The 17,100-nt window shown below is 39.6% G+C and overlaps 1 protein-coding gene across 2 annotated transcripts; it reads left to right on the forward strand.

The window, feature by feature from the left end:
- The first annotated feature begins 53 nt into the window (after positions 1 to 53).
- On the forward strand, positions 54 to 16,033 carry LOC135465755 (glycosylphosphatidylinositol anchor attachment 1 protein-like). 2 transcript variants are annotated; one of them, XM_064743082.1, is made up of 13 exons: positions 54 to 423; positions 1,877 to 2,065; positions 2,597 to 2,681; positions 3,119 to 3,227; positions 5,774 to 5,933; positions 7,435 to 7,539; positions 9,287 to 9,483; positions 10,357 to 10,553; positions 11,235 to 11,388; positions 12,239 to 12,412; positions 12,806 to 13,002; positions 13,872 to 14,036; positions 15,236 to 16,033. In XM_064743082.1, exons 2-13 carry the CDS (start codon positions 1,891 to 1,893, stop codon positions 15,498 to 15,500), a joined length of 1,983 nt encoding a protein of 660 aa, XP_064599152.1. In that variant the 5' UTR covers positions 54 to 423; positions 1,877 to 1,890; the 3' UTR covers positions 15,501 to 16,033. The 2 variants fall into 2 exon arrangements, with proteins under 2 accessions (XP_064599152.1, XP_064599153.1); XM_064743083.1 differs by having other exon boundaries at positions 127 to 149.
- The last annotated feature ends 1,067 nt before the right edge of the window (positions 16,034 to 17,100 follow it).

Here is a 17,100-nt window from a genome sequence, read left to right on the forward strand (position 1 = left end):
GGTTCCCATACTCTGATGTTTAAGCACACAGCGAACTTGCTACCATGGGAGGGATCAGGAAAGAGGTTGACCGGCTTCCAAATGGTCTTGTGCGCAACCTAAGTGCGCATTTACAGACCCTGTTCCGGTAGATAAAGGTGGCGTGAGATGTATGTTGTTGGTGGTGGTTATAGTTTTGACATTTGTAACGCTTACTCCTGTATAAGTAATTCATTTGCATGCTCAAAGACATGTATAATTTAATAACATTAGACTATGGTCTTAAATGAATGGATTTTAATAACGATCAGTTTATAACGAGGGTACTTTCATAGCACGGCGGTCGTGCATAGGAAGGTCTTCCAACAACCTGTGGATGGTCGTGGATTTTCCCCCGGCTTCATCCGGTTTCCTTCCACCATAATGCTGGCCTTCGTCGTTCAAGTGAGATATTACGGCGTAAATAACTAAATAAATACAACATAACCGATACTCTGTAGTTGCCGAATGTAACTCTGAAATCGATCAACACGAGGTGTTGGGAGAGTTAAGGGAAATAACTGCTTCTAATGTGTCGCATTGACGGTAAGCCACATTTACCGCATCTTCACACGCGCATTAAATCTTCCCTAGCATAAATCGATGTCAACCGAGTGGTTTCATAATCAGCTGATCTGTTCTGAGTTTCGCTGAACCCAAATTGATCCATGACAATCACTGAAAATTCATAAAGTAAATACAGTTTCACAGACTACACCCACTGTTGAAAAAAGCCGTCTGTCACCATTTTGATCACTTGTGAGAACAAATGAGACTGAATCGATTAGCGGCATTTGAGGACAGGCGAAGTGAACCAGCCAAATGGATGACTAGACTTGCCTAGTGTTACAATAATGATTGCCATAAGTATTATCTCGGTTTCCCCCGGGCTGTGCCCGGTTTCCACCCACCATAATGCTGGCCGCCGTCGTATAAGTGAAATATTCTTGAGTACGGCGTAAAACACCAATCAAAAAAAAAAAAAAAAAAAGTATTATCTCCCTTGAACGACCTTATTTATTTTTCTCACATCAATCATGTGACTTGTATGTGTGACTAGTGTGATGGGTGTAGTGTGTGAAAATGTGTTTTTTTTTGTGTGAATTTGTGCAGTTATTACGGATCGTTTTTGGTTGGGCAAGGCTCAGAGCAGACTAGTTGATTATTGGGACCATTCTATTGATTGATGTGCACGAGGGAAGATTTAATGCGTGTGTGAAGATGGGGTAAATGTGGCTTACCGTTGATCCTACATATTGTTTAGAAGTAGTTATTACCTGTAACTCTCCTAACACTTCATGTTGGTCGATTTCAGAGTTACATTTCGCAACTAGATACTCTGTAGTAGAGTTAAATTAAATGTTAACAGAACAATTCTCTTATATTTCTCTCTTATGTCTGATATTAACATGTACCTGCCTCAACGTTCAAAATTTATTTGAAATATTGACTAGTATAAGCCCAATCAGAGTTTCAGGGGTCTCGAGGTCACACAGATATTGGCGAGACAGGTGGAAAATCTCACAAACCACTGCAGCTAAAAGATGTCATTTTGGGTTAGGTGCCAAAAGCGCCATGTTATGTTAGGTGCCCAAGGGCTGTCGAATTAACAGACAGATATGTATTCAATGTAGCAACTACTGTAAAAATAACGCCTTTTATCTGTGTTAGTTTTCAAGAGCTTCCAATGAGACTGGAACTCTCCACATCCACACCTGAGAGGGGCTCCTGAGTTATGAGCTACACTAGTATGATAAAAACTCCGCCAAGGAGGCCTCTAACTGATTTTAATCATGTTAAATAATTATAAGCTTAAAAGATTCGTAAGTAAACAATCCTTTTTTTTTTTTTTTTGCAGATTTGTAGTTTTACATGATGGGTCTTTTAACAGACACAAAGCAACGAGAGAAACTGTGCAACATTATTGTCAAGTTCAACTCTAAACTCTGTCTGGTGGGATACGTTGTTGGTTTTTGCTGGTTTCTTGCGTTAGGTTATCAGCCGTTTAATGCTGGTACATACTTCTCAGAAAATGCACTTCTGCCGGGTATGTATTCAATTTGAATATAGTACAGGGCTTACAAACAAGATTTGTGCAGTCCATGTAATGTAAGGAGAGCGCTATCAACTCTAAATTTTCTTGGCAAAAAGTAACTGGACATACATTTACTTGTAGTATCCTCTACCAAAAATATACCCGCTATATGTTAATATACTTAATTTACTTGTTTGATTGTTCAAAAGTTTAAAACCACAGTGGAAAAGCTTTCATTTATATACATGCAGTGGCAATCGGTTTTATGATTCGAGAAAACCAGAGTGCTTAGGATCATAAAGCTCATCATACAATCACAATCATGTATAAATATGATGAGGATGGCTTTAAACAGTACATTATGCTATAGCCCCCACTTAGGCCGACAGGGTCTTGTGTTGTCAGAGTCATTACAATTGGTTGGTTGAATAGAAACTTACGAAGGAGGGATGGGGACTATGCTGATTTCATCCTGGATGTTTCAAACACATACACTGTGAGCAACTTGAGCACCTAGATGGATGTTGATTTTCTGTTGGACAGGTATTGTTGACGCTGATTACTACCATCAAGCTGATTTTCATAGCAATTTCAAAGAGCTTGAGAAGGAGTTGGAAAGTGATAAAAGGTAAGATTGATCTAACGTTGGAAGCAGTTTTGGGAAAGGAAAAGACGGAATGAATGACCTATAATGTAGTGAATTAGGTAGGTTAACGTTGTATTGTGATTTATTCACCAATGTAAAAACATTTATGTCAAACTTAACAATGTTTTAGTCATATGAGGATGAGGAGACATTAGATGTGAATAGGGTTAAACAATACAGCAGTTTTAAATAGGGCGGTTGTCTTAAACAGTTTTATCTGCTTGTAATCATCATCAGAATGTAATCATATTGTTGAAATTTGTTAAGTTTGAAAAGTGGGTTAAATGTGAAAATTACATGTATCAATTCCATGTCAGCAATTTATTACCTGACAAAATTGCCTGTTTCACTTCAATATGCTGATGTTTGCCAATCTCATTTTAATGTGACACTTTGCATTATTTTTCTTTATTTTGCAGGAAAGTACCAAAAGAATGGTTGTATAGAAAATTCCAGTCCCTAGGTTTAGACGTGTACATTCAGAACTTCAGCATCAGATATCCTCTAAGTCTGTTACCTGAAGGACAGGTGAGTGGTCATAATGTCTGTATCAGACATCCCATAAGTCTGTTACCTGAAGGTCAGGTGAGTGGTCATAACATCTGTATCAAACATCCCATAAGTCTGTTAACTGAAGGTCAGGTGAGTGGTCATAATGTCTGTATCAGACATCCCATAAGTCTGTTACCTGAAGGTCAGGCGAGTGGTCAGAACATCTCTATCAGACATTCACTGAAGGATAGGCGAGTGGTCATAACGTCTGTATCAGACATCCCATAAGTCTGTTACCTGAAGGTCAGGCGAGTGGTCAGAACGTCTGTATCAGACAGCCCATAAGTCTGTTACCTGAAGAATAGGTGAGTGGTCATAACGTCTGTATCAGACATCCCATAAGTCTGTTACCTGAAGGTCAGGTGAGTGGTCATAACGTCTGTATCAGACATCCCATAAGTCTGTTACCTGAAGAACGTGAGTGGTCTGAACGTCTGTGTCAGACATCCTGTAAGTCTGTTGTCTCTAAGTGTGTTACCTAGGGAACAGGTAATTGGTAAAAACCTGTTTCAAATGTCCCTAAATCTTTAATCTGAAGGGCAGGTGAATGGTAAGAACCAGCTGTGCGAGGGACCTATAAACACATGTACATAAATGAAATGCTATACTTTCTGTTTTTAGTGTACCTTTCATTATAGTCTGACGTGGACATTTCTTGGAGGAAATTTTACATTTCCCCGAGAGCCTCCATGACTAAGGAGGTTAGCACACCAGCACGGCGCAATGACCCAGAAGCCTCCCATCAGTGTGGTCGCTGACTTCCTCTGTGGCCGCACTTGGGAAGGTCTGGCATCAGCCTGCAGATGGTCGTGTGTTTCCTCCAGTCTTTTTCCAGTTTACTTTCACCATAATACTGGTCGCCGTCGTACAAGTGAAGTAGTTTTGAAGATGGCATAAAACATCAATCAAAGAAATAAATGAATAATTCAGATATTCTCAAGGTCTGTTACCAGAAGGAGAAGTAAGTGGTCAGAAAGTCTGTATCAGACATCCCATAAGTCTGTCCGCCAAGTGTGTTACCTGAGGGACAGGTGAGTGGTCAGAACCTGTATCAGGTATCCCCCAAGTATGTTACCTGGGGTCAGGTCAGTGGTCAGAATCTGTATCAGATATCCCCCAAGTGTGTTACCTGGTGGACAGGTGAGTGGTCAGAATCTGTATCAGATATCCCCCAAGTATGTTACCTGAGGGACAGATGAGTAGTCAGAACCTGTATCAGATATCCCCCAAGTGTGTTACCTGGAGAACAGGTGAGTGGTTAGAGCCTGTATCAGATATCCCCCAAGTGTGTTACCTGGAGTGAGTGGTCAGAATCTGTATCAGATATCCCTAAATCTTTAATCTGAAGGGCAAGTGAATGGTAAGAGCCAGGTTTGCGAGGGACCTATAAACACATGTACACAAATGAAATGCTGTAGTTTGTATGTCACGTGTGGTGCAGTTTGTATGTCACGTGTGGTGCAGTTTGTACGTCACGTGTGGGGCAGTTTGTATGTCACATGTGGGGTAGTTTGTATGTCACATGTGGGACAGTTTGTACGTCACATGTGGGGTAGTTTGTACGTCACGTGTGGTACAGTTTGTATGTCACATGTGGGACAGTTTGTACGTCACGTGTTGGTCAGTTTGTATGTCACGTGGGGTAGTTTGTACATCACATGTGGGACAGTTTGTACGTCACATGTGGGACAGTTTGTATGTCACATGTGGGACAGTTTGTACGTCACATGTGGGACAGTTTGTACGTCACGTGTTGGGCAGTTTGTATGTCACGTGGGGTAGTTTGTAGGTCACATGTGGGACAGTTTGTACGTCACATGTGGGACAGTTTGTACGTCACATGTGGGACAGTTTGTACGTCATGTGTGGGGCAGTTTGTATGTCACATGTGGGGTAGTTTGTAGGTCACATGTGGGACAGTTTGTACCTCACGTGTGGGACAGTTTGTATGTCACATGTGGGACAGTCTATGTCACGTGTGGGGTAGCTTGTACGTTGTGTGGTGGTCTATACATCACATGGGGTAGTTTGTACGTCACGTGTGGGACAGTTTGTACGTCACATGTGGGACAGTTTGTACGTCACGTGGGGTAGTCTTTACGTCACTTGTGGGATAGTCTTTACATCACATCTAGTTTGTATGTCACGTGTTGGTGAGTTTGTATGTCACGTGTGGAAGAGTTTGTACAATACATGTGGGGCAGTTTGTACGTCACATGTGGGGCAGTCTGTACGTCACATGTGGGGTAGTTTGTCAGTAACATGCTGAAGGACTGTGCTTTACCATGGGCACTACAGTTTCTTTTACTCATTAAACTGACTGCAACAGTATGAGTGACACATTCTTGAGCATAGAAATAAAATTCATCACACATATGTATCATTGAGAAGTTAGCTTCTTACACTTTTCAAATCTTGCCAACAGGTAAAGAAAGTGATTGATGTGAGAAAATAAATCCCACCTTCTGATTGCCAATTTATGTTTATACCCTTGTGTTACTTTATTTTGTGTACTTGTGCAGGTTTTACCAGGTGAGAATGTGTATGCCATTCTGCGGGCCCCTAGGGCATCCAGCACAGAGGCTGTCGTACTGTCCTCCCTGTTCCGCCCTCTGGCCAGTCCTTACAGCAAAACTACAGCAGGCATTGCCCTCATGCTCGCATTAGCAAACAACTTCAGAAGTGAGTACATATACTAATCCTCTTTATTCACATATCTGAACATTGAATACTGTAATTAAGAATTTTTGTTGTTAGGCAAGAAAACAATGCTGACATGCTGTTAAATTCGCCATGGGTCCCTATTCATGGGTTTTGTTGATTCCTAAAGTCTAAAGTACAAAAGGACACGGAAACTACATGTACTGTATTTGAAGGCTAGGCACACTCTTACTACCTTTCCAGAAAGAATTTCTTCCCTAAAAGCTATATTTTTCATTTTTTTTTTTTTTTGGTAAAATCTGATTCAACGCCTATCTCGCCTAGGTTAAATTCACCTTTTTTCACCTTAGGGCTTTCCTGGCTCAGGCATCATGAAGCACACTTTACATGTAGCTAAATATTAAAAGCCCTAAACTACTATGACAGCACATGTTGTGGAGATATGTAGTGCTCTTAGCTAGAGGCTACTGCATACGACTACGTGTGCTTCATGAAGTTGACCTCTGGTCAGGTGCAGTTCGTCCATTAATATGTCACCTTTACGGTCCATTTGATAATGGAAAATTATCGTGTGCATGCTCTTTCAGTTATGTAGAAAGGCACAATTTACATCACCACTGCATCCCTCTTTCAGTTGTATAGAAAGGCGGAATTTACATCACCACTGCGTCCCTCTTTCAGTTGTATAGAAAGGCGGAATTTACATCACCACTGCGTCCCTCTTTCAGTTGTATAGAAAGGCGGAATTTACATCACCACTGCATCCCTCTTTCAGTTGTATAGAAAGGCAGAATTTACATCACCACTGCATCCCTCTTTCAGTTGTATAGAAAGGCGGAATTTACATCACCACTGCATCCCTCTTTCAGTTGTATAGAAAGGCAGAATTTACATCACCACTGCATCCCTCTTTCAGTTGTATAGAAAGGCGGAATTTACGTCACCACTGCGTCCCTCTTTCAGTTGTATAGAAAGGCGGAATTTACGTCACCACTGCGTCCCTCTTTCAGTTGTATAGAAAGGCGGAATTTACATCACTGCATCCCTCTTTCAGTTGTATAGAAAGGCGGAATTTACATCACCACTGCATCCCTCTTTCAGTTTTATGGAGAGGCGAAATTTACATCACCACTGCATCCCTCTTTCAGTTGTATAGAAAGGCGGAATTTACATTACCACTGCGTCCCTCATAATTTCTGATAGAGTGGCCTACAGACCACTGAAGTTTTTCCCTGATGGTGTTTTTGTTCCGATGAGTCAAATTTTGAAATGCCGTATTTAAAAAGCTTTTCAGATAGCCAATGAGAATATTTGAAGAGTTGGATTTAAGATATGTGTAACATTTGCTTTTAAAACATTGAAGTTTAATGCTGAAGTATTTTCACTATACTGTAATTAAGAATTTTTGTTGTCAGGCAAGAAAACAATGCTGACATGCTGTTAAATTCAAGTTCTACAACAGAAATACTTCAATACAACATTAAACTCAAATGAGATAAATAAATCACTGCATTATTTTCAGAGCACACATACTGGGCCAAGGATATCATATTTGTTGTCACAGAACAAGAGCAGGTGGGAATGCAAGCGTGGTTGGATGGTTATCATGGTTTCAGGCACTCAGAGTGTAAGTCTTGGCTGAAATCTCCTATTGAGCATCAACACATTGTCATTCTGTAGGCAGTATTCAAACTACCCTGCAGCAAGGCAGACTGTTTTTCACAGCACAATATTAAAGCTTATGACCTAAAATATCACCCCCAAAAGGGCATTTGTAGGATATCATCGTACCTTCCAAACAACCCCCCCCCCCGAAAATCTGCGTAAGATCAATCCGTGAATCGGGTAAAATGTGCAGTGGATGAGGTCATAGGTCATTCACTGTGTAGAGTATATGCATCTGACTCTTTTTTTTTTTTCCATACCCTTTAATATGATTAGTCATTGGGTTCAAAAGTGTGTTTTGTATGTGACAGAGATTACTCTTGTACTCTGTTTTGATCCAGAAGCTAGACCACTGCCTGAAGATTAATGTGAGATTTGACGATGGTACACAAAAAATCCAAATTGCATTCGATCACATCATTGTTCTGTGACATTGCAGTGCTTGTGTACTACCGAGGTGTTCTATGAGCACACATACACCAATAATTGTGATGTAATCAAGGTACAACCTAGATGTTTTATGAGCACACATACAACAATAATTGTGATGTAATCAAGGTACTACCTAGGTGTTTTATGAGCACATACACCGATAATTGTGATGTAATCAAGGTACTACCTAGGTGTTCTATGCGCTCACATACACCAATAATTGTGATGTAATCAAGGTACTACCTAGATGTTTTATGAGCACACATACACCGATAATTGTGATGTAATCAAGGTACTACCTAGGTGTTTTATGAGCACACATACACCGATAATTGTGATGTAATCAAGGTACTACCTAGATGTTCTATGAGCTCACATACACAGATAATTGTGATGTAATCAAGGTACTACCTAGGTGTTCTATGAGCACACATACACCAATAATTGTGATGTAATCAAGGTACAACCTAGATGTTTTATGAGCACACATACAACAATAATTGTGATGTAATCAAGGTACTACCTAGATGTTTTATGAGCACACATACACCGATAATTGTGATGTAATCAAGGTACTACCTAGGTGTTTTATGAGCTGACAAACAACGGAGTTCTGCTCTGGATTTTTGTATTGATGCCAGTTCCAACATGGATGCATTGATGTAGCCTTGAGTACAGCATAAGTTATCTTTGTAATACAGGTAGTTTAATGTTTTAGGATGCAGTTCAATATTTCACAGCTATATACATTATATATCCATGCATATATTGATTTCTACTGATTATTGGTCATTTATGTTGTCTTTCACCTTGTCATTAAGAATGAAACTGTTTTCAACAAAAATGCATGTATAACCTGGCTTAACAGAATAAAACTAGTATGTCATATATAATAAAAAAATTGTCCTAGACTATCAAAGCTGACAGTAAATTGCTACCCTGAACAAATTAAAATACCAAAAACTTCAGCAATTAAGAGTGTTGGGGAATAAATTTTATGTCTAGTAAGCACCTCAACCAATACAGTGGCATGGCTGAAAAAAGCACCTCTGTGGTTTAGAGACGAAAACACTTATGATAAGAAATCAGGAAGTTAAATCGGTGAAATTTCAAACAAAAACGAATACTAATTATAATTCCTGGGATGATAATGAATGAATTATTTGTTGCTATCATGACTTTTGTAAAGCTTATAATGGGTGAGAAATCAAGAAATTAATTCAGTGAATGTTGGTGGAAGGGTGCTTTATTTACATTTGTTATTATTTATCCTTTAGATATCATGGCAGATGACTTGAAAGGTCGTGGGGGGGCCATCCAGGCTGCCATCAACCTGGAGATTGCTAATGACAAAAACACTCACCTGAACATTAAGATTGAAGGCCTGAATGGTCAGCTACCAAATCTTGACCTGGTTAACTTGGTGGTCAAACTGTGCCGCAGAGAGGGCATCCGACCAACTCTGCATAAAAGGGTAAGTATCCAATCCTTCACATGAGGCCGTATGAAATAAACAAACTGACACACAGGTAAGTTTTTGTAATTGCAGTTATGTCTTTAGCTCACAAGCATGAAGAAACATTAAAGCAATGTCATGTTAGAAGTCATATCTTCTCAGAAGTAATAATTTGTAATAAAAATACAAAATGTTCTTAGTGTTTTTGTAATAAGGCTAAACTTTGCATCTTGCAAACTACTTGTTCACTGATGTTTATATTTCTTCATTTGATCATTTACATGTATTTGTATCATAGTAGTCCTGTGCCATGGCAAAGAATTACATTGAGAAGTTCACAACTAATTCTGTTCTGTACAGAATACAAACTGTGAGGTTTATCATTAATTCAACTAATGAATCAGTCAGTTTTTTGGACAGCATACATGCATATTTCTTTCTAAAAGTACAATACATATTTAAAGTTTTGGAGTTCTGTTTTGTGTGATTTGACTTATATGTTCACACACACCTGTACCGGCCCTGATAGCACGGTTGGTAGAGCGTCCACTTCAGGAACGGTAGATCCAGGGTCAATCCTGGGTCGGGTCACAGCTAAGACTTTAAAAGAGGAAGTTGTAGTTTCCGCGCTTGGCGTTCAGCATTAAGGAGATATTGCAGCGACTGGTTGACCCGTATCAGTATGATGGCTTATGCTGGACAACTTACTTGCCTTCAGTAAGTTGTCTCATTGAAGCAGCACTAGATAAAAGAGGAGTGGAATCTGTCCTGCTACAAGGAGGCACATTACATGTACGTACACTCTAAGGATTCCTTCGTCGTCATATGACTGAAAAATTGTTAAGTACAACGTTAAACCCCAAGTACTCACTCACTCACACATCTCTGTAGGATGACCACAGGCGCCCGGAGAGCCAGGCCGGTTTCACACATACCCTGAAGACGATGTTTGCTATGATGTGGTCACAGGCCACAGGCATGGCATCCGGGAACCACGGACTGTTCCACCGCTATAACATCGAGGCTTTAACTCTGGAGGGATTCAGGAAGAAGAACCACGAGGCGAGAGACCTCAGCACCTTGGCACAGTAAGACCGCTGCATTCTTGACTTTGTTCATGTTACTAGCCCCTTCCCTGTGCCTGTTGGAAGACTATGAGTTTACAAATGTACGTGATGTCCTTCAGCCCGTCATAAGACAACTTGTTTGAGTGGCATTTAGAAGTTGGGATGAAGTACACTGGACAAGGCATTCTTATGGATATACAACTTTGTGGTTTTATAACACAATGTTTCCATGTAGTTACCAACATCTTGATATCAATGTCCAGTGTACATAATAAGACAGTTTTCCAAATTTGCTTTCATAACTCATCGTCGGATCGAATTGGAACTTGTTTCACGGCCTTACCATAACAAATTTACAGATTATTTCGAGTTTTGATCCTTTTCATCCCTTTTGACACAAAATTAGAGTCCACTAAAGTCCTGTTTTGAAATCTAATCTTATGTTACTATTAAGAATATTTTTGTAAAGATATATTTCCCTGCCTTGTTTTGTTGTTTGTGTATGCCCCCAAAGTATAATAGTGGTCTTGCTAACAGTTTGCACCTCTCACTCCATTTAAAGACCACATGATAAAAAAAATGCATCAGTTTGATCATGAAATTAATTACTTGTTGGTTTCAGGTTGTTTTTGACAATAAAAACAATTATGACGTAATAGAACCATTTGCACTGATGTTTTTGTCTGTCTCTATGTTTTTCAGAGTTGTGGAAGGAACATTCCGAAGTCTGAACAACCTCCTAGAGAGATTCCACCAGTCATTTTTCTTCTACATTCTTCCATCAACCAATCGTTATGTGTCTATTGGGTTGTACATGCCACCTCTGGCCCTGATGGTACTGCCGTGTCTCATCAAGGTATGCTTGTCTGATATCACATTATAATGTTGTCATGTGTCTATTGGGTTGTACATGCCACCTCTGGCACTGATGATACAGCCGTGTTTCATTAAGGTATGCTTGTCTGATATCATGTTAAAATGTTATCATGTGTCCATTGGGTTGTACATACCACCTCTGAAACTGATGATACAACCATGTCTCATCAAGGTATGCTTGTCTGGTATCACATTATAATGTTGTCATGTGTCTATTGGGTTGTACATGCCACCTCTGGCACTGACAATACAGCCGTGTCTCATCAAGGTATGCTTGTGTGATATCATGTTATAGTGTCATCATGTGTCTGTTGGGTTGTACATGCCACCTCTGGCACTGACGATACAGCCGTGTCTCATCAAGGTATGCTTGTCTGATATCATGTTATGATGGTATCTTGTGTCTATTGGGTTGTACGTGCTGCCACTGACAATTTCAGATCAAAATTTTCCAGAATCGAACTTGGTTATTCAATCATTAGTTACATTGTATAATGATAACTTGGCTATTCAGTGATCAGTTATGTTTTGTATTGACAACAAGGTTGTGTAATGACAACTGAATTTGTGTAATGACAACTAAGATCGTGTAATGACGACTTGGGTTGTGCAATGACGGCTTATGTTGTGTATTGACAAGCTAGGCTGTGTTATGACAACTTAGGTTGTGTAATGATAACTTGGTTGTTTAATGATCATTTACATTTTGTAATGACAACTTAAGTTGTTAAATAATAACCTAATGTAATAAAGTTTCCTGATATAGTGATGGCTCATTCATGTTACTCTTAACTTCTCACCCTAATGTAAAACATTTGACTGTAAACCAGGCTGTGGCCTTGTGGATTTTGGTGGGACAAAGAGAGAGGAAGAAATTAGAGGAGAAAGCTGAAGAGGAGAGTAAAAAGTCCACAGATGAAGGGGACAAAGTGAGTGGAGATGCAATGGGAGATACAGCTGCAAATGGAGACGATGACAGTGACTTTGAAGAAGAAGAGGAATCGGTAAACTGTTCTTACATCTCTTTCTTCTCAACAAATTTGTGTGAAATGAATTCTTGATATAAACCTGGTCCTAAATAGTTTCCATAGCGATGCCTGTATTATTTTCCTTCCTGAATGTACCTTGTAACTGTCATATCTGTTTTCATGAGGGTGTTTTCGGGTGTTAAATCACACCATATTTTGAAAGAATTTTTAAAGTTTCCATTCCTTTGACTTTCTGGACCATGAAGTTTTTGAACGTCAAACATGTCAAATGAAAAGTAAGGGAATACATACACCTTTGCCATACATGCCACCACTGTGCCTTTATTTCATTTCACATGGTCAGTCAATTTGTGTATAGCCATGATGGCGTAGAGTCATTGTTTTTTTTATTCTCCCTTTTCTTTCCAGGATCTCCAACAGTCCACCTGGGTGCAGATTGTGCCAATTATCTTAGTTTCCATGGTGATTGGTATGCTTGCCTACACGGGTCCAAACATCTTTGCAGCATCTGCCCAGTCCTTCCGACTGCTCACGGATGATGCTCTCACCTTTGGAATTCTCGCGCTGTTTTTAGCTGGATTATTTTTCCCAAATATTGTAGCAAAGTGAGTAAAGACTCAATTCTGAATATTAGAGATAATTATGAGATATTGGTAGATATCTTATTATGAGATAATTCCCCCAGCATACACACATACCCATACATGTTTTTGTCATAGACAACAAAAATGGATGGAAGGAGTTGGAAATGGTGCTAGGTATCTGTTCTACATTCCATCCATTCATTCAATGTACATTTTGAATGTGTTATCTGGAAAGCAACACTAGGGACTCTCTCTTCAAACTATAGAAGTAGCTTGTCATCAGTTAACTTCTTGGTCCAAGATTGGTGCCTTCCGTCATGTTAATTTGCATTCGGCTGTTTCCTTTCTGTAAATGCAATGTCTTGAAAACAAATGATGAAGTGGACTCCCATCGGCCATCTTTGATGTCAAGCAGAGGTGTTTCACATTCAGTTTCCCCTGTCATACATTTTGTCATCACCATAACATTGTATCATCAACATGACATTTTGCCATCTCCTTGACATTTTGCCATCACTTTGACATTTGGCCATCACCTTGACATTTGGCCATCACCTTGACAATTATCATCACTAACATTTTCTCATCACCGTAACATTTTGGAAACTCATTTACATTTGTTCTCAATTTAACATTATCACCATGACATTTTGTCATCATCTTAACATTCTGTTATTGCCTTAACAGTTTGTCATCACCTTGACAGTTGATCATCACCTTGACAGTTTATCATCACCATAGCATTTTCCCATCACCTTGACAGTCTGCCATTACAGTTTGACATTTTCCCATCAATGTAACATTTTGTGATGACCTTGATATTTTTGCCATTACCATAACATACTCCATGAGCTATTTTCTTCAAACAGCGTTGTTATTTCGTTTTCCAGGAAGTCTGAAGGGCTGCAGTTTAACTGGGAGGTTCTCAAATGTGTCACCCTCATCTATCAGAGCCTCTGGATATTCTCAGCAGCCCTTATGAACATCTCATTGGCTTATTTCCTAGCCGTTGTCATGGTGCCTGTCACAGTGATGGCTCATCCAATCAAAAACAGGTAAGCATTGATGTATTATTAGCTAGACTAAAAGTGGTTAAAGGAAAGATAAGGAGGTAACTGCAAATGGGTTGCAGTTGCTCTGTTTTCAGTATTGTTAGATGGAATTTTGTAAAAACAAACCACTGCTACAATTTATCGCCTTGTCAGCTTAGAGATTTACTTTTTAGTACATATTCCCTTGTTGGAAATTGCACTCTGCATTAATTCCAGTCTAATTTATATCATGTTGTGGTTTGCTGCAGTTGTTGTGTCTAGCGGATGTTTAACTGTGGTTTGCTGCAGTTGTTGTGTCTAGCGGATGTTTAACTGTGGTTTGCTGCAGTTGTTGTGTCTAGCAGATGTTTAACTGTGGTTTGCTGCAGTTGTTGTGTCTAGCGGATGTTTAACTGTGGTTTGCTGCAGTTGTTGTGTCTAGCAGATGTTTAGCTGTGGTTTGCTGCAGTTGTTGTGTCTAGCGGATGGTTAACTGTGGTTTGCTGCAGTTGTTGTGTCTAGCAGATGTTTAGCTGTGGTTTGCTGCAGTTGTTGTGTCTAGCAGATGTTTAGCTGTGGTTTGCTGCAGTTGTTGTGTCTAGCAGATGTTTAGCTGTGGTTTGCTGCAGTTGTTGTGTCTAGCAGATGTTTAGCTGTGGTTTGCTGCAAATTAGAAATGCAAATGCATGAAATGATCATTCTTTGTTTCCACTTACGGTAACGTAAGTTTTGCTAGGAGGTTTAAAGGTTGAATTAAACTTGTTGTAGACTGCCATAATACAAAAGGTGCCACCATTTTTATATTGTGTTTTACAGGCGAACCAACACTAAGAAATTTTTTAAAAAACGAAATAAAAAGTTAAACTGAAAACCTGGTTTTCTTTAGTATTTTCCTTTTTTTTTCAAGGCTTTCTGATTGTGTTCAAGAGGAAATATTGTTGAAATAGTCTGGATTTTCCACAAATTAGATGATTTTTCAAATTTTTCACATCATCAAAAGATTTATTCTGCCCGTAAAAACTTGAATTGGTGTGACCTAATACAAACTGTTCTGGTACAAGTAGTGAAATTAATTCTGAGACTATAGATTACAAGGTGATCATTGTATTTGTAATGCACTTTGAAAGTTCTGATATGGGTCAAATACAGTAAGGAACCAGCATTATGGGGTTGTGTTATTAAAAACTTCATTTTACTCATTGTCCACTTGGGTTCTGTTTCAGGTTATGTCACATGTTACAGATGCTCCTGATGTTGGCCGTCTCCCCGCCTGCTCTACTCTATATAGCCGCTCTTGTCGAGTCGTATGGTGGGAAACACTTCAGTTACAGCCTGTGGCCAGGGAAGGCTTGGGATGTCCTGAAACAGTCTTTGTTCCTGTCCATTCTTGACAACTATTTAATCGGCAACTGGATCTTCTCTTTCTTCAGTTTTGCTGTCATGCCAAGCTGGCTGATGTCCTGGGCAGTCACCAGAATAGGCAGATGAGAAATTTGACTTTTCACAGAATAAATAATTGATTGTGATGTTTGTGAAAGCAGCGTTTTGGTGCTCCAGCAATTTGCTTGAGTCTGAAAACATTCCATGCTTTCCTACTGAAATAGAAATATGGGATTTTCTTGGAACTGTCAGAAAAGGTGGATTTTACGTTAAATTGTTCTGGCTCTACATTGCAGCGCTTCTGTATGCATTTTTATACATGTGCCTGAAATGATCCTGAACAATGGGTATTAAAATGGAGAAGTGGTTGATAGTTTTATGTTTTGATGCCGGTGATACAGGACTATCTTTTCAGTAATTCTTGTGGATTGTGAAGCTCCATGTGTGAAAGTGCACTCAGTCATCTGTTTGCGTTCCAAGCATGGAATGAATGAATGAATGATTAGGGTTTAACACCATGTTGAGATCCAGTGTTGGGTGTATTTGGATGATGGTTTCTATGACTGAAAGCATAAGGACATCTCAGGCAGGGCCGTGGCATTGTATTTGAATAACATGTGTACAGTAACTCTTAACTCTTTGACCAGCAGTTTTTAAGTGGAATTTCCATACACAAATTTTTTTACTGTTTGAGACCTCAGGAGGACGTGCTGTAATGATGTGACGTTATGCATTAATCTGACCTTTTGCAACGGTTTCTTCATTATGCAGTGGTTCACAGTGATGAGATGTTTCACAGAGGCGTGACATGGCATTGTGATGTGATGTCGTAAAACAGTGTGACGTTTTATGGTGGTGTGATGTCACAAAGCAGTATGACATGGCATTGTGGTGTGATGTCATGAAGCTGTGTGATGTGATGTGACGTCATGAAGTAGTGTGACATGGCATAGTGGTGTGATGTCATAAAGTAGTGTGACATGGCATAGTGGTGTGACGTGACGAAGTAATGTGATGTGGCATAGTGGTGTAATGTTTTGTTGTGGTGTGATATCTGATGGTAGTGTAACTTTGCATGGTTTAAGGATAACCGCTGTGAAAATGCCAATTTACGCTACTCTAATTCAACCTTTTCGCATGTTTATAAGGTGTTTATTTAGGCACATTATGAAGACATTTTTCTGTGTCGACTGATAAAATTATGCGTTTTGTGAAGCCCTGAAATTGACCAATCCAACCAAAGTAGTTTTGTCTCCAAAATCAAATTAAATATGTGCATAAATTGCACAGAAAGTTGCTCTATCATCTGCGACAAGTTTGAGGGATTAAGGTAGTTTTACATCTGCTTGTGGATGAATTTATATGTTAGGTTGGTTGCAGGGTGTCCGGGTGTAGAGGTGGTCTGTAAATCGCTAGGATCAGTCCCAGTCTGGGACACATGATGCTTACGATTATTCGTAAACACCGGTGTTGCCAGCTTACGAGAACCTGTCATGTTACAGTAACGGTCAGACGGTCAGTATAATCAGAAGCGCCCACAGATTCTTTGATATTCTCCTACTTCTACTGTTCTTGGAGCTTTGGTGGCAAATAATCGCTCGACTGTGCTTCTAGGACCTATTACTGGGTCGATGCCTTCTACCAAGGCTGGAGACATCGGTGTTTCCGTATAATCAGAAGCGCCCACAGATTCTTTGATATTCTCCTA

The sequence above is a fragment of the Liolophura sinensis genome, chromosome 5 (assembly GCF_032854445.1).
Source record: "Liolophura sinensis isolate JHLJ2023 chromosome 5, CUHK_Ljap_v2, whole genome shotgun sequence".
Taxonomy (NCBI): domain Eukaryota; kingdom Metazoa; phylum Mollusca; class Polyplacophora; order Chitonida; family Chitonidae; genus Liolophura; species Liolophura sinensis.